Here is an 18,800-nt window from a genome sequence, read left to right as displayed (position 1 = left end):
AATCTGTTGTTCCATTTTAACTCTAACAAATCTTTTTTGATCACCAAATTTGCAAGCAGTCCAGTTTCTCCATATTTCCCAACTAATAATCACTGGCATAGCTTGAATCATATCTCACAGCTAAAATATTGTTTTGAAACAGGGAAAGGACATATCAGCCAAACACTACCATTTGCCACAGCCATATTATGTCAGTTCGATTGCACCATTGCAAACTGAAATTTAGACATATTGTGTAACATCCACGACAACCACACACCATACCTCGTTTCCAGGATGTTGCTGTGGAGTTAGTTAACATTGCTAACTGATATTTGGCGTTAGCATTCACGGAAACCACACAAGCAGTAGTAAAGAATATTATGTTGCATGCAGGCAAGAACGTATGAAGATGACGAGGATATATAAGGGTCACCAACTGCCCAGATAATAAATTCAGAAGATCCTTGCAAACACCCCTTCACACACAAACCTGATGGACATCATTAACGAAACAATTTTCAAATGGAAAGGTGCTTCATCATTACATTGGTGTAGACGGGGAAAAAGAAAAAGAAAATACTACAATCCCTCCACACCAGAAATTGGGACATAGTCTGCTATCCACAGCGACCACACATGTAAACATCAGTTCCACAATAAGAATTTGATTAATGGTAAGAGTGCAACCTTTTGTGCGAGTTAGGCACAAATCATGGGTTCGAACCTTTCCGTAAACAGAAGCTTAGCATTAACTGAAGATAGAGGGGCTGGCCTATTATCCACCAAGTTTTAGACCTTGCACCACTGGCCCTCGAGAACTCAATTATCACAAAAAAAGGGACGAAGTTGGCCACCATTCCAAACTGATACCGTTTGCACGTAGTCTGCTGCATCCCTAAAGACCACAAAAGCGAATAGCAAATAGTGAAGAGTATTATGTTGCAGCTGTAAAAGAAATCATTTATAGACATCAATGATGAAAGAATTATCCAATGCAAAAGTTGGATTATCAATAAATTGTAGTAGACAGAAGAAAAAGAGACTCTGGACATAGTCAGCATACATGGATATCTCACATGTCAATCAGAACCTAGTAGCATTGGCTAACAACCAGATTATTACACTGCAAACAGTCATGGGGTATCAGCTGTTTTTTGATGATATATAATGGGTCATCAACTATCTAGAAAACAAGTTCACATGATTCTCAAGCAGACACATTAATACAAACCTATAGTTGAATATTGAGTTAGAAGCCATTTATAGACATCAAGAATGGACCAATATTCCAGTGCGAAGGTGGATCATCAAAATACTGTAGCAGATGTACAACAGACTGCATTTCCTCAAATCATCAAAAACACTGGTGGATCCTTTTCGCTGAAGAAGCATGAAAATAAGTTGTTACCACCATTTCTAATTTCCCATTGCAAGATAAGCGATAACACCTGACTGAAACTTCTCTAGTATAATCAATCTGCCAACACAAGCACTAACCCATCTTGAGACATTTTATCTAGCAGCCGCGTAATTCCTGAAAAGTGATATTAACTTTAATCAAACATGACAAAGAGAGAGCCAAAAAACACTGACAAATTTAGGAAGGGGATTCTCTATTAAAATTGCTCGACATATAAGACGGACATTCAAAGGCAACTCCAGAAAATATTGCTACTGATTAAAAACCACAGACAGACCGGTAGCACACTTGACACCTTCTCTCCTCAGTCCATGCTTGGGACCGGCTGATTTGACAGGCGGAGTTACCACGGTCACCTAAACACAAATTGTCGCAACAAGTAAATCAAAACACAAAAGGAAACACAAGAAGAACCATTGCTGGGGTCAAGGCAAGACAAGATCATATTAAACAAACAAAACAGACTCAAAGAAGATAATTAACCTTGTCAAAAAGACAGCCGAGGAAACAACCTGGAAATAAGATGGATTATACAAATAGGAAATGAATACTGTGAGGAACAGACTGGGCAGTGACCTCCTAGGTTGAAAGGAACTGTTGCGGGTGCATTTGGGTCAATGACTGTACTTAGGGATACAAAGTGAGAGGCAGAGAACTACCTAGGAGAGGATCTAGGTTAAATTCATGACACAATCGCAAAACAAATAAAGAAATTGAAACGATAAATTTAGACTAGGCAATGACCTTCTAGATCACATTCATAACTGAAAGAAATGGACGACAAATTCACACACGTCAAAATCGAGATTCAAACAGGCTCTTAATATACTGTTTTCAAAAAAAAATTGAAAAAAAGGAAAATTTTCTTATGTCCAAACAGGCTCTTAATATACTCCACCCCCCCCCTCTCCCCCCCCCAAAAAAAAAACAAAACAAATCTCAACAAAACGCCTACAAAACAAAGATCCTCGAGTGGCCCCCCCACCTGAAAATTAAAAAGATTACTTCCACATCAAAAAACATCGTTTACAGCAACAAAATCAATCCACAACAGTATGATTTAGCATATACAGGAAATGAAAAGCAAACTACAGGTACTGACTTACCTAGTGCCCGATGACTATCAATATTTGGCAGTACATACGACCACGTCAAGGTTTTCGAAAGAAGATAAAATAAAATCACATCTCCCATTCGACCTCGTCATTGTGCGTCAAACTAGCAAAATCTATAAGCTTCCTTTCTTTTAATTTATCCCTTTGATTTAGTAAGATATCTCGTATAAAGCTGGGTATCCTTCCACAATACAGAAAATATGATAAACTCCTCAAACCAAAAAGCTCAAATTGACAGCACAAACGCTTAGACCTCATTGCATACACTTCCTGAGAAAATCCCTTAAAGTTCCATCCTTTTACCTCACAGTTAAAGACTGTTTACAAGCAGCAATATGAGCTAACTTGTACATTGGTAGCACTAACAAGCCCCCAGCCTAACCTTGTAATGCACCTCAAATTCCCTAAAAAGCCACAGACTTCACCCTGCCCATGGGACATGAATCATTCAGGCAACAATAGCAGATATCATATGACAGTTCCTCCAAAGAAAAGCCAGCAGATATTGAAAAGCAGAGGCACCCGACTGCACTGAAACATCCACAGGATAAAAAGTTACTACTTCCCATATACTTCACCTGAAGTAGACAACGTGGAATTCCAGTTACACTAATAATTTTTCACTCTGGGCACAGGATTCTACTCTCACAAAAGTTCAATCCCTCCTGTTCCACTTCATACGGGATCATTATTATCCGAGGAATCAATGTCCGTATTGAAACTGAAAATTGAATGGTTTGACCCTCACACTCCTAAATCTATATATTTTGACATGGGGAAACTTACTATTTTTTTTAATACCAAACTGGGAAAAGAGTACAAAAAAGAGCCATTATCCTAGTATCTAATCCGCTCATCCTCCTATTTGCAAATGCCCCGCTTAGGAAGTTGAATGTTGTATGGGATATCAGGCAACCCAGAAGTCAACATCATAACTATCTAACAAGATATGATCATAATCCCTCGAAGGCCTTTCCACAAAATAACACCAATGAGTTATAATCTGTCCTCTCCCTCATTCGTCTATTAAAAAAACACCAATTTAGCACACAAAGTGGAGAAGGCAGTCTTTTTTGGCACTGTTGACTTCTATATAACATACTAATACAAAGCTACTAATTAGGTACACCTCCAGAACAAGACAACGCAAGGACCTCAAAGAGCAAAAACTCACATGACAGCATGGATCCGATCCCAACTTAGAGGAGCCTCACAGATATTAAGCCACATGGTACCAGGTGACTTCCAAATTCTATATCTCACAACTGAGATTTGTTTGGAACAGGTATCTACATGAAAGGAATAATCAGCCAAATGTTACATGAAAGGTATTTTATATCAGAATCAAGGTACAACCGACACAATATTTTCATAGACATGTGTTAACCTTCCTGAGGAAATAAGTCTCGCGGTATTCAATGCATGCTTTTGGATCGACCTTCAAAGCCCAAAAAGCGGCAAGTGACAGTAAGTCAAAAGATATTAGGGGGCTTTTGAATCCATTCTTCTATCTCACAGCTAAAGTATTGTCTGAAACAGGAACTTACATGAAAGGACTTCACAGCCAAACATTACCATCCACGGCATTCTACATCAGTTTGATTACACAATTGCAGACTGAAATTTAGACATTATCTGCAACGTCAACGGAAACCCCCCACACACGACACCTCATTATCAGGATTGCCATGGAGTTGATTCCCATTGCAGATTGATATTTGGATGTGCTCTGCAGCATTCACGAAAATCACACAAGCTGATGAAATCCACCAAGCAATAGTAAAGAATGTTATGTTTCAGGCAGGCAAGAACTTCTTAAAGATGATGAGAATATACAAGGATCACCAACTTTCCAGATAATAAATTCTTAAGATGCTTGAATACACAATTTGGGGCCTGGCTAAATGCGAACCTCTTATTTAGTTGAATATTGAGTTGGAAGTCACTCGGAGACATCAAGGAAAAGTTTTCCACTGCAAGGGTGTATCATCATTGCATTGGAGTAGACGTGAAAAGAAAAGAAAAAAGACTACAATCCCTCCATACTGGAAATTTGGATGTAGTCTGCAAGCGTCCACAGAGACCACACATATCAATATCGTTTTCGCAATGTTGCCAATGATGACAAGTTTGACCACCATTGCAAACTGATATTTGCACTGGTCTTGCAGCATCCATGAAAAGCTCACAAGCAAATAGTGAAGAGTTCATGTTGTGCAGCAGTGAATGGAAGCATTTCTAGACATCAATAATGAACCAAATTTCCAATGCAAAGGTGGATCATCACTAAAATGGAGCGGACATGGAAGGAAAACAAGCTCGGAAGGTAGTCTGCACCGCATTGAAACCTCACATGTCAAATCAGAAACTTCAATGGTCCACTGATTCTAAGATGCCGTCTACATCATCCATGAAAATCCAGTAGCAATAGCAAACAGTGAAAGAGTATTATACTGCAAGCAGGGAAGGATAGGGATGGAATATCGGCTGTTTTTTGAGGATATATACCGGGTAAGTAGAAAACACATACTGAAACTACATATTCATATACTGCCGGGCTAAGCACTAAACTCTAGTTGAATATTGAGTTAGGAGCCATCAATAACGAAACAATATCTCCTGTGTGAAGGTGGATCTTCAATAAATCGCAGTAGATGTGAGACAGACTGCAATCCCTTAAATCATCAAAAACATTGGTGAAATTCTTCTAACTGAAGATATAGGAAAGAAGTTGTTATTAAAATTTCTAATTACCAATTGCATGATAAGCGAGCACAACTGACTGAAACTTCTCAGTCGACTTGCCAATACAAGCTGCTAACACATCTTGAGGCATTTTATCTAGCAGCCACGCTTTCCTGATAAGTAAACATTAACTGTAATCAGACGCGACACAAAGATAAAAAAACAATGACAGATTTAAAGAAGCACATGTTCCCATCCTAATTGCTCAAGACAAGTAACAAGAAACACTCGAAGGCAGCTCCAGAAATCATTTCCATGAACAAAAAAGAAGGGACAACTATAGTTGCACACTTGACACCTTCCCTCCTCCTTATTCCGGGCTTGGGACCGGCTGATTTGACAGGCGGAGTTACAAGGGTCACCTAATTACCTAAACAAAACCTAGCAACAGGTAGACCAAAACCGAGAATTCACAAGGAGAAACCACCGTTGGTATCATGACAAGACAAGCCAAGATCATATGTTGAACAAATAAAACAGATTTCAACAAAATGCATCACTCAAACACAACCAAGACACAGTGCCGACGAACAACCTGGAAATAAGTTTCGATTTACTAACGGAAATGAAGACTGGGAGGAACAGACCGGGTAGCGACCTCCTAGTTAAAAAAGGAACAAATTGACGGAATTGTTGAAGAATGGATACAGGTCTACGACTGTACTTAGGGATACAAAGTGAGAGACACAGGTCTACCTAGGAGAGAATATAGGATAGATTGACGATTCAATCGCTAAACAAAAAAAAAAAAGAATTGAACCAATAAGATTGAGACTTGGCAATGACCTTCTAAGTAAAATTCTAATTGAAGGACAAAATCACACAAGTCAAAATGGAGTCTTTGTGATAGAATACTGTTGCAAATTCCATTATCCTAGAAATTCTCACAACTTAAATTAGAGATTGAAACAGACTCATGGTGCTGGAACATTGCAAACCTTTCCGTGATAATGAAGCAGAACAAATACTTAGCTTCTTAGACTCCATGTAAGATTGAAAAGGGATTTATTTTTTCCACTTATAAATAATGCCACCTCCTTAGTAGTACAATTACCTCATTCTCACAAAAAAGATAATGAAGCAGTGGATACACTCCTCACCCCACCCCCGAAAGCAAATCTCATCCTACAAAACAATGATGGAAGACCCCTCACCCGCCATAGAAAAATCTCATATAGCCAAGTGACAAAAGCAAACTCTCCACCGAGTCTCTCTCGAAGCTGAATCTCCAAAGGACTACTTCCACATAAAAACCTTGTTTAAAGTAACAAAATCAACAAGATTACTTCCACATCAAAAAACCTTGTTTAAAGCAACAAAATCAATTCACAACACCTCACTTTAGTGTAAGCAAGAATCAAAAAGCAAGTTGCAGGTACAAATTCCATAGTGCCAGCTGACCTACCAAAGTTGGGCATAGCCCATAACAATGTCAACATTCTCAAAAGAAGATAAAATCACATCTGTGTTCAACCACATCATTGAATATCAAAAGATATAAGAACCTATAAGCTGGGCGTTCTTGTTCCTTTTTTCCCTTTTGATGAAGGTATCTCTCCTATAAGGCTGGGGGGATCCTTCCACACAGAAGACATAATAAGACTCTCTCAGATCAAAAAGCACAATTGACAGCACATATGCTTAGAACTCACTGCATACACTCCCTGAGAAAGATCACATGGTATTATATTCCTCTCAAGTTCCATCCTCTAATCTCACAGTAAAAGACTTTTGTAAAAGCAGCTATGCGAGAAATGATTATCCAAACACCGGTTGCACTAACAAACCAAACCTAACGTGGAATGCACTTCAAATTTCCTAAACAAGCCATAGAATTTACCCTGCCCATCTAGGATCCAAATCGTTCAGGCAAAAATAGCAGATATGATAGGACAGTTCCTCCAAAGAAAAGCCAGCAGATGTTGAAAAGCAGAGTCCCCGGACTATCATGAAACATTCACAGGAAAAAATGTACTGTTTTCCAATGTGACTTCACATGAAGTAGACAACTTCATGGAGCTGGCTAGTTAGTGCACAATATGACTTCAGCTGACAAAATGCTAATCTGAAAATGCACAGCAGCTAAAATGTAAAAAGAAGTTATATCTCCAGCCCAAAACAGAACTTTATTTGTTAGAAGATATATGTGATGCATGAACCAGGAAGATGGTCAGCTGAAGCTTCTTTAATGTATTGGACATCAGGTACACTTCTTGCATACGGGTGGTTGCTTTGTTTGATTTTTCCTATACTACCTTATTCCTCCAAAAGGGGAAGAAAAAAGACCGAGCAGAAAAGATATTGCTCACTGGAAACCCTGCAACAAAATCCACATCAGCCCATTATAGCATAATATTGCGAAAGCCAGTCAACATCCACCACTCCTTAACAGGATGTCTTCTACAGAAAGCTTATGTATAGAAAAACATTTGTGAAAGCTAAAGCTAAGCACAAAATGTAAAAGCTTCAGTCAGAAAATAACGAGGCATCGTGTAATCTGAAAGAGAGAATGAAAAAACAGAAGATGAAAAAAGTTGATGAATATCCAACATGCAACGGAAGAGACCATGAGAATCCTAAATTTTGCAACATATGTACTAGTACATAACCACCCTTTGGGGTCAGGTTAAAGATAGGATGACATCACATCAGCAAAAATTGAAATCTCGACATTATTGAATTTAAGCAATCTTAAAAGCAAGCAAAAGGCAAGATGAACTCACAAACCAACAACAATTTTGCTCTATACATGACGAAAAAAGCCTTTTCCTTAATAACCTTCGCATTCACATACAAAAATAAAATAAGAGAATACATGACCTGTTCTACAGGATATGAGCCAGGTTTTTTTACAGGTACAATTGATCTGTTTTAGATTAGTGAATCGAGCTCTTTTTGGGGCAAAGGCAGTTCAAATGGTAATGTGTTATGGAGAAAAAAGTGTGGAGGGGCTCTTTTACATAATAGCTTTTACAATAGCTAACAGTTTGAAGCAAGTCTTTAAATGAATGAACATACAAAATATAATATGCATGCTTCCAAAAAAAAAAGGAGAGAGATCTACCTAATAGAATAGTTTGAAACAAATGAACTCATACAAAAATATAAGCACTAAAAGCCCTCTGCTTCCTCGTAAAGACATTGATTGATCAGAGTCTACCGAGATCTAAGATGTTCCTCTCTTCTAGTTAATATAGACTAATCATTAACTTCAGACTAGGAGGACAGCAAGGTAGCCCAAAAAGTGCTGCCATCACTATGATTAGAGAATGAAACTGAACTTAAAATCGCAATACCATAAAAGCCTAAAGAAACGCAAATCGACGAACAAGGCCATTCCATCAGGAAAGAATTCACTGCTCTAAGACCCAACAGCTGCAAGCACAAAAAGGAAGAGTTTAGTGCAAATCTCGTGAAACCCATACCACCTCGGGAAAAAAATTGAAAACACCCTTTTCTCGAAGCCTGAAAATATCCAGATTGCAGTGCAAGCACCAAAAGAAGACCAAGAGACAGCGTGCACACGAATATGCGACAGCAACCTTTGAAATCCCAAATATAACCCTCTATTACGGTCACCATGTGCTATACAACAAACAAAACCAAGCTGCCGTGACAAGCAGAAAAAGACGGAATTGCATAGCAAGTACACCACAAGTAGAGGAACACATGCGATCTCATCAGTTGTATCATCGATGAACATAAGCATCTGGCTTGAACTAAAAATGGCAGCAGAATACACCATGCACACTTGTGAAAAGATTTTAACTTAGTTGGGAACTTCCATATAACACCAGTTTTGATAAAAGCTTAGAGAGAGGAAAATATTCAATACCTATAGTCAAAGACCTGGGAACTTGCCCTTATATCCTTCATAACTGACACCATACCTAGGTATGGGACCGAACAAGATAACTAGAAATCAGGGTAAAAGAAGTTGATGCAAGGAAAAAACCAATATTAGCATCAAAATTAGCATTAGATGAAAGTCAAGATATGAAATCCAAGTAAACTGATAGCTCCACACTGGGGTTGTGCCCTGCATGTGACACATTCGGTAGAATCAAGGACGGACCCACTCACCATGAAGATCCAAGTCAGCATGGGTAGCGTTATTGCTAGTTCTACTTGTATTCTGATTCAATAAAAAGAATTTGTGAGGTTCCAGGGGAGTGATAGCTCAGGTAGTGTGGCAAAACAGTGTACACCAGCGCACAAATAGAAGAAGCACATGTTACCTTCTGTCCATTGTTGCAACTACAAATAGAACTGGAACTTGATGCTAACAGAGCAACACCATTTCCAATCATCAAGGGAAAAATAAACACAGTACTAATTGCATAGTGGAGTCTCACAACAAAAACCTCAGAGCCAACCCAAAATCTAAAAACATGCTTCATTCCCCAAAGATCGCACCAAGAATGGATCTCACCAGCTTCTCATCAGAGTCCCACATGCCGTAATACACAAGAAAACGGTCAAGGATGAGAACAACAAAAATATACACATGGAAGGAAAGCAAAGATAAGAACATTGTGAAACCAACGTAACTAGCAGAAGGTCACAAAAAGCAGCATGGAGAAGGGAAGTCTGCGACTGCGATGGCTATTGGTAAAGGGTAATTGGTGAGCTACCATGACTATGAATAGGGTAGAGGGTAACTAGCCACAATCCACCAGAAGGCCTTTCTTCAATAAACATTACCAAGACCTGATCAACCAATGCCAATGATGAAATACAAAGAACCAACTCTAATCAACAAAGAAGATAGAGGAAACAGATCTAATAACAAACTGGATCTCAGACCCAAAAGGAGAAAATTCAAAGAACTCCCAAAGCCTGACTGCCCGCTTGAATTGCTTGGGAACAAGCTTAACTTCTCAACGGAAACTATGAGAGAAATGCAAATCAGAAACCTATATCCTAACAGCTGCAAGCACAGAGAGAAGGAACAGTTAAGTGCAAAGTTGGCGAAACCCATGCCACCTAGGAAATCACTAGATATTACATACGAGAGATAAAAAAAAAACCTTTTTTCAAAGCTTGACAATATCTGGATTGCAGTGCAAGCACTTGACACCAACCTCTGAAATTTCAAAATCTAATGCTCTATCACTGTCACCATGTGGTCTACACATCCATCCAACAAACAAAAGCAAGCTGGCATGATAAACAAAAGAAAACAGAAGCAGAGGAAAAAGACATGCAGCAAGAACACCAAAAGCAGGGTAGCACTTTATGGGGCTATATCAAAAGATCCAGATTTGAGTTTAAGTACTTATCATGTGTCCATAACCATAAGAGATCTCTCTTATAAGTTGGATAATCGAAGAACATAAGCATCTGGGCTGAAAACAAAAAAGTGGCAGCAGAATACACTATAAACACTTGTGAATAGATTTATCTCTGTCAACAATTCCCGTATTACCAGCAGTGTTGACAAAGAGAGAAGGGAATCACAATAATTAGGGAAGGAAACTGGAACGAAAGTCACAATAATTAGAAGTCCAAACTACAGAAACCTCAACACAAGTCGCAAGGAAACAAGCAGCTCCACGGAGAGCCGAATTCACTGCTCTAAGGCCCAATGGCTGCAAGCACAATAGGAGGTAACATTTACGTGAAAATCTGGTGAAACCCGTACCACTAGGAAATCAGAAGAGATGACAGAGACAAAATTGAAAAACCCCCTTTCTCGAAGCCTGACAATATCAAGATTGCAATGCAAGCACCAAAAAGACCAAGAAACCATGTGTAACGCATACTGGATCACCGGCCTTTGAAATTTCAAAATCCAATCCTTAATTACTGTCACCATGTGGTCTATACATCCACCCAACAAACAAAAACAAGTTGGCGTGATAAACAAAAGAAAACAGTAGCAGAGAAGAGATGTAGCGAGAAAACCAAAAGCAGAGGAGCACTTTAGAGGGCTATCAAAAGATCCAGATTTGAGATGGAGTACTTATCAGGTGTCCATAACTATAAGAGAGATCTCATCAGTTGGATCATCGAAGAACATAAGAGTCTGGAATGAAAAAACTGAAAATGGCAGCAAAATATGCTATACACACTTGTGAAAAGATTTATCTCAGTCAACAATTTCCCTATACCAGCAGTATTGACAAAGATAAGGGAATCACTATAATTAGGATAGAAAACTGGATTGAAAATCTCAATACTCATAGAAGCCTAAACTACAGAGACCTCAATGACCGGCAAGGAAAACAAGGCAGCTCCATGCAAAGAGGAATTCACTTCTCTAGGGCCCAATGGCTGCAAGCACAAACAGGAGGTAACAGTAAGCGAAAAGCTGGTGAAACCCATACCACAAGGAAATCACAAGAGATGCCGGAGACAAGATTGAAAAACCCCCTTTCTCGAAGCCTGACAATATCAAGATTGCAATGCAAGCACCAAAAAGACCAAGAAACCGTGTGTAACACACTGGATCACCAACCTTTGAAATTCAATATCCAATCCTTAATTACTGTCACCATGTGGTCTACACATTCACCCAACAAACAAAACAAGTTGGTGTGATAAACAAAAGAAAACAGTAGCAGAGAAGATATGTAGCGAGAAAACCAAAGGTAGATGAGCACTTTATGGGGCTATCAAAAGATCCAAATTTGAGATTGAATACTTATCAGGTGTCCAACCAGGCGTCCATAACCATAAGAGAGATCTCACAAGTTGGATAATTGAAGAACATAAGCATCTGGACTGAAGATGAAAAAATGGCAGCAGAATACACTACAAACACTTGTGAAAAGATTTATCTCAGGTGACAATGTCTGTATTACCAGCAGTTTGGACAAAGAGAGAAGGGAATCACTATCATTAGGGTAGGAAACTGGAATGAAAATCTCAATAATTATATTAGTCTGAACTACAGAAACCTCACTCCATGGAAAAACGCATTCACTGCTCTAAGGCCCAATGGCTGCAAGCACAAATAGGAGGTAACATTTAAGTGAAAAACTGGTGAAACCCGTACCACTAGGAAATCAAAAGAGATGCCAGAGACAAGATTGAAAAAAACCCCTTTCTCGAAGCCTGACAATACCAAGATTGCATTGCAAGCACCAAAAAGACCAAGAAACCATGCATAACGAATGCTGGATCACCAACCTTTGAAATTTCAAAATCCAATCCATAATTACTGTCACCATGTGTCTACACATCCCCACAACAAACAAATACAACTTGGCGTGATAAACAAAAGAAATCAGTAGCAGAGAAGATATGTAGCGAGAAAATCAAAAGTAGAGCACTTTATGGGGCTATCAAAAGATCCAGATTCGAGATTGAGTACTTATCAGGTGTCCAACCAGATGTCCATAACTATAAGAGAGATCTCATCAGTTGGATCATCGAAGAACATAAGCATCTGGAATGACAAAACTGAAAATGGCAGCAAAATATGCTATACACACTTGTGAAAAGATTTATCCTCAGTCAACAATTTTCCTATACCAGCAGTTTTGACAAAGATAAGGGAATCACTATAATTAGGATAGAAAACTGGATTGAAAATCTCAATACTCATAGAAGCCTAAACTACAGAGACCTCAATGACCGGCAAGGAAAACAAGGCAGCTCCATGCAAGGAGGAATTCACTTCTCTAGGGCCCAATGGCTGCAAGCACAAACAGGAGATAACGGTAAGTGAAAAGCTGGTGAAACCCATACCACTAGGAAATCACAAGAGATGCGGGAGACGAGATTGAAAAACCCCCCTTTTTCGAAGCCTAACAATATCAAGATTGCAATGCAAGCACCAAAAAGACCAAGAAACCGTGTAACATACTGGATCACCAACCTTTGAAATTCAATATCCAATCCTTAATTACTGTCACCATGTGTAACATACTGGATCACCAACCTTTGAAATTCAAAATCCAATCCTTAATTACTGTCACCATGTGGTCTACACATCCACCCAACAAACAAAAACAAGTTGGCCTGATAAACAAAAGAAAATAGTAGCAGAGAAGATATGTAGCGAGAAAACCAAAGGTAGATGTGCACTTTATGGGGCTATCAAAAGATCCATATTTGAGATTGAATACTTATCAGGTGTCCATAACCATAAGAGAGATCTCACAAGTTGGATAATTGAAGAACATAAGCATCTGGATTGAAGATGAAAAAAGGGCAGCAGAATACACTACAAACACTTGTGAAAAGATTTATCTCAGGTGACAATTTCTGTATTACCAGCAGTTTGGACAAAGAGAGAAGGGAATCACTATCATTAGGGAAGGAAACTGGAATGAAAATCTCAATAATTATAGAAGTCTAAACTACAGAAACCTCAATGCAAATCGGCAAGGAAACATGCGGCTCCATGGAAAGACGCATTCACTGCTCTAAGGCCCAATGGCTGCAAGCACAAATAGGAGGCAACATTTAAGTGAAAAACTGGTGAAAACCATACCACTAGGAAATCAAAAGAAATGCCAGAGACAAGATTGAAAACCCCCTTTCTCGAAGCCTGACAATACCAAGATTGCATGCAAGCACCAAAAAGACCAAGAAACCATGCATAACGCATGCTGGATCACCAACCTTTGAAATTTCAAAATCCAATCCTTCCATGTGGTCTACACATCCCAACAACAAACAAATACAAGTTTGCGTGATAAACAAAAGAAAATAGTAGCAGAGAAGATATGTAGCGAGAAAACCAAAAGTAGAGGAGCACTTTATGGGGCTATCAAAAGATCCAGATTTGAGATTGAGTACTTATCAGGTGTCCAACCAAGTGCCCATAACCATAAGCGAGATCTCATCAGTTGGATCATCGAAGATACATAAGCATCAGGAATGACAACTGAAAATGGCAGCAGAATATGCTATACACACTTGTGAAAAGATTTAATCTCAGTTGACAATTTCCGTATACCAGCAGTTTGACAAAGATAAGTAATCACTCTGATTAGGGAAGAAAATTGGATTGGAAATCTCAATACTCATAGAAGCCTAAACTACAGAGACCAACGGAGACCTCAATGATCGGCAAGGAAAACAAGGCGGGGCTCCATGCAAGGAGGAATTCACTTCTCTAGGGCCAATGACTGCAAGCAAAAACTAGGGGTAACAGTAAGTGAAAAGCTGCTGAAACCCATACCACTAGGAAATAAGAGAAGCCAGACACAAGATTGAAATTCCCCCTTTCTCGAAGCCTGACAATATCAGGAATGCAATGCAAGCACCAAAAAGACCAAGAAACCGTACCACCAACCTTTGAAATTTCAAAATCCAGCCCTTAATTCCTGTCACTGTGTGGTCTACACATCTATCCAACAAACAAAAACAAGTTGGCATGATAACCAAAAGAAAACAGAAGCTGAGAAGATGAGTAGGGAGACCACCAAAAGTGGAAGAGCACTTTATTAGGCTATCTAAAGATGCAGAATTGAGTACTTATCAGGTGTCAATAATGATAAGAGATCTCATCAGCTGGATCATCGAAGAACATAAGCATCTGGATTGAAAACTAAAAACGGCAGCAGAATACACTATACATGCTTGCGGAAAGAATAATCTTAATTGAGAGCTTCCATATAACAGCAGTTTTTGACAAAGCTTAGAGACACGAAAATCTCCAATACCTCTTAAGCCTAAGACCTGAGAACTTGCTCTGCACCTTCCCGAGCACAAACACCAAAGCAATACACCTTCAGAATCACTTGCCCCCTTAGATCAATCTTAATACTCATCCATTGAAAACTACACCACCTGGGATGAAATCCACCAGATGACCAAACCAAAATATGCATTGAAGAAGTCAAGGTAAAAGAAGTTGATGCGAGAATAAGACAATATTAGCATCAATATTAGCTGCAAGACATCAAATCCAAACTGATAGCTCCATGCTGAAGTTGTGCCCTGCTTGTCTTGTGACGCATAGGGCTAGAACAGATGACGGGCTCATTCATCTGAAGATCCAAGTCAGCGGGGAGCAAAATTGCTTGAGGTTTCAGAGTAGCAATAGCTCAAATAGTATGGAAAGAAGTGTACACTACCGTAACTTCTCAAAATAGGAGGGGGAGCTCATGTTGAATCAGAGACAGAAAAATTCCCTCTATCCAAAGTTACAACTCCAAATCGAAAAGGAACCTGATCAAAAAAACTAAATAGCAAGATACTCCCCTATTGTCAATGGAAAAAATAAACGCAGTACTAATTGTGCAGCGAAGACTCACAACAAAAATATCAGAATTGCGCACAAAACCTGAAAGCATGCTTGGTTCCCTCGAAATTGCATCTAGAGTGGATCTCACTGCCTTTCAATTTCTTAACATCGCAAATCAAAGGATTGCAAACAAGAAACCCACATATCATAATAACAAGAAAATAATCAAGGATGACAACATAAAAGATAAACTATACAAGGGACGAAAGCAACCTTATGAACATAACCAAGGTAACTGGCAGAGGTCACAACAAGAAGCACAAAAAAGAAAATTCACAAAAAGCTGTTTATAAAGGGTAATCAGCGAGATACCATGACTATGAGTAGGATGAAGGTACTAGCTACAATTCCATGAAAAGAAATCACCCACCGGAAAGTCACCATAGAGAAGACTCATCAAAACCACTGGAAGCCCTTAGAATCATTCTCCTATAGTTGTTACCCAGACCTGATCAAACATTGGCAACATTGGCAAACAAACCCTCTCTAATCAACAAAAAAGAAAAACAAAACAGAAAAAATTGCAAATTGAATGCGCACACAAAAAAAAAAAAAAAAACTCAAAAAGGACTCCCAAACCCTGCCACTTGAATTGCTTGGCCCGAGCTTAATTCTCAAAGCAGTCAGATCATAGAATTGCAGATCAGAAACCTACATCGCACACAAAATAGAGCAAATCGAAAACAAAATAATAAGAAACAGATAAAGTACAAAAGGAAAGCAACAATATGAAGATAGAGAGTGATGGTAGTGACTGAGAGCTAAGAAATCAAAACCAATCTCAACGCTCCATGAAAAGAAGAATTCATTGCACTCTAAGACCCAACGGCTGCAAGCACAGACAGAAGGGAATAGTTAAGCGCGAAACGCATACACCTAGGAAATCACCAGAGATGCCAGAGACGATTGAAAAAACCCCTTTTCTCGAAGCCTCTGACATTGATCTGTAAACAACATGCAGAGGAGCGCATTCTGGACACCAACCTTAGAAATTTCCAAATCTAATCCATCCAACAAAACAGGTGTGATAAGCAAAAGAAAATTGGAGCAGAGAAAACTAGTAGCGAGAACACCAAATATAGAGAAGCACTTTAGGCGGCAATCTAAAGATTCAGAATTGAGTACTTATCCGTAAGACACTTATTCCTTTAGAACCACTTGCACCATGGACCCTTGAAAAGTGACATCAAAACCTAGGAATGAAATCCACCGATGACCGGACCAAATAAGCATTGAAGAAGTCAGGGTAAAGGAAGTTGATGCGAGAATAAGACAACATTAGCATATAAGATGCAAGATATCAAATCCAAACCGATAGCTCCATATCGAAGTTGTGGCCTGCTTGTGAAACATAGCGCACCTGAAGCTCATGTCAAATCAGAGACAGAATGATCTCTCTGTCCATAGTTACTAACAAGAACTGGAACCTGATCGCTAACATAGCACATCCTCTCCGATCATCAATGGAAAAAATAAACTTAGAACAAATTGCATAGGGAAAATCTCACAACAAAAACCTCAGAATCGCCCAAACCTGAAATCGTGCTCTGATTCCCCCAAAATTGCATCTAGATCTAGATTCAGGCTTTCAATTTCTCAATCAAAGGACTGCAATTCAGAAATCCACATACTGTATAATACAAGAAAACAAGAATGATAACCACTAACCTACACCCCGCTGTACAGGGAGAAATTAGAAGCTCAATTGAAACCAAAACAAACTGGGATGGAGGAATTGGCTCCGGGGCGAGTCTATTTATAAGGTTGTGAGGCTGGGATGGACGGCTAAGATTAAGCGATGAAGATAGCGCGTTGCGGGATACCAGCGGATGTATTTGGACCAGGAAATTTCAAAGGCGGTGGAAAAGTGGATTAGGTCGGCATCTTTTGAGTGGTATTAAATTTAGCAATATTTTTGCATTAACTATTACGTGGTCCACAATTAATATTTGTTTGTAAAGGCTTTTTACAACCCCCAAAAAAAAATTAGCAACCAGAATAAAAATTTTGTTTTCTACAAGACAATACAATTAACTCAATTGCGTTTTTTATTTGTAGGAAAACTTATCTTATTTTTCTTCCAAGATTACTTCCCTTTGATTTTTGGCTTGGTGCAAATTATAGTAAATTTAAAAGTTATAAAAATAAAATAATATATATATATATATATATATATATATATATATATATATATATTGTGACGACCCGGCCGATCGTCTTAAGAATTAATGCATCGATCCCCTATTAACTGTTTTCCCCGTATTTGTTTCTGCTAATGTGAGTTGCCGAGAGGGTTTATTTGGAGTTTCGGAGAGTTTTGAGACACTTAATCCCTAAATGAGAGCTTAAGTTTTGGAAATTTGACCGTAGTCGGAACAATGTGAAGACGGCCTCGGAATGGAATTCCAATGGTTCTGTTAGCTCTGTTGGGTGATTTCGGGTTTAGGAGCGTGTTCAGATTGTGTTTTGGAGGTCCGTAGCCAATTTAGGCTTGAAATGCCGAAAGTTGAATTTTTGAAGTTTCCGGTTCGATAGTGAGATTTTGATCCAAGGGTCGGAATGGAATTCCGGAAGTTGGAGTAGCTCCGTAGTGTTGAATGTGACGTGTGTGCAAAATTTCAGGTCATTCGGATGGGGTTTGATAGACTTTTTGATCGAAAGCGTATTTTGAGAGTTTTGAAGTTCTTAGGCTTGAATCCGATGCTAAATTGATGTTTTGATGTGGTTTTGAGCGTTCCGAAGGTTGGAACAAGTTTGAATGATGTTATGGGATATGTTGGTAGGTTTGGTTGAGGTCCCGAGGGCCTCGAGTGTATTTCGGATGCTCAACGGGTCATTTTTGGAACTTAGGAAATTGCAGAAAATGTTGCAGCAGTCAGTTCTGGTTTCCTTCTTCGCATTCGCGAAGAGGAGCTGGGGCTGGTGAGGAATTTATGCTTCGTGTTCGTGAAGTGTCTCTCGCGTTCGCGAAGCTGGGAGTTCTATACCTACGCGTTCGCGATGGTCTTCTCGCGTTCGCGTAGGAGGAGGAAGTTTTGAATCGCGTTCACGACCTGGGCATCGCGTTCGCGATGAAGAAATCTTGGCCCAAGTGAGATTGCACTTCGCGAACGCGAGGGGCCTTCCGCGTTTGCGAAGAAGGAATATCTGGGTAGTATTTAAATAGCCCACCCGCGACCCTTCTTCATTTTTCCACCATTTTTTAACGGGATTGAAGCTTTTAAGGGTGATTTTTTAGGGAACCAAAGGGTAATCACTTGGAGGTAACATTTTTGACTTCATAACTCGTTTATATGTGATTAAAGACCTAATTAGTGGTAAAAAATTTGGGGGG

General features: G+C 39.2%; 1 protein-coding gene across 8 annotated transcripts; it reads right to left on the bottom strand.

Moving 5' to 3' along the window:
• Window positions 1-459: 459 nt before the first annotated feature.
• Window positions 460-17,195, bottom strand: LOC107776409 (uncharacterized). 8 transcript variants are annotated; one of them, XR_012695593.1, is made up of 9 exons: window positions 13,088-17,195; window positions 10,293-12,904; window positions 9,501-10,192; window positions 8,327-9,397; window positions 7,103-7,579; window positions 5,272-5,375; window positions 1,680-1,758; window positions 1,214-1,516; window positions 460-877 (listed from the first exon to the last, which is right to left on the bottom strand). XR_012695593.1 is itself a non-coding variant. In XM_075223019.1 (4 exons), exons 1-4 carry the CDS (start codon window positions 7,210-7,212, stop codon window positions 1,495-1,497), a joined length of 315 nt encoding a protein of 104 aa, XP_075079120.1. In that variant the 5' UTR covers window positions 7,213-17,188; the 3' UTR covers window positions 960-1,494. The 8 variants fall into 8 exon arrangements, 1 of the variants encoding a protein (XP_075079120.1); XR_012695597.1 differs by lacking the exons at window positions 10,293-12,904; window positions 13,088-17,195 and adding exons at window positions 6,417-6,516; window positions 6,603-6,658 and having other exon boundaries at window positions 6,768-9,632; XR_012695595.1 differs by lacking the exon at window positions 1,680-1,758 and having other exon boundaries at window positions 7,103-12,904; window positions 13,088-16,917; window positions 17,001-17,194.
• Between the last annotated feature and the right edge of the window lie 1,605 nt (window positions 17,196-18,800).

This window comes from Nicotiana tabacum, chromosome 10 (genome assembly GCF_000715075.1).
Source record: "Nicotiana tabacum cultivar K326 chromosome 10, ASM71507v2, whole genome shotgun sequence".
Lineage (NCBI taxonomy): Eukaryota > Viridiplantae > Streptophyta > Magnoliopsida > Solanales > Solanaceae > Nicotiana > Nicotiana tabacum.
The sequence above is the reverse complement of the archived record's forward strand: the minus strand, read 5'-3'. Positions and strand labels throughout refer to the sequence as shown.

What these genes read in the sequence shown, in the direction of transcription:
- LOC107776409 (XM_075223019.1), bottom strand. Translation starts at nt 7,212, where the DNA reads ATGATAGTCCGGGGACTCTGCTTTTCAACATCTGCTGGCTTTTCTTTG. An exon ending in TTGGATCCTAGATGGGCAGG is followed by an intron (nt 5,376 to 7,102) that starts GTAAATTCTATG and finishes TTTACTTATCAG; the next exon opens with GAAAGCGTGGCTGCTAGATA. An exon ending in AGGTGTCAAGTGTGCTACCG is followed by an intron (nt 1,517 to 1,679) that starts GTCTGTCTGTGG and finishes ATCACTTTTCAG; the next exon opens with GAATTACGCGGCTGCTAGAT.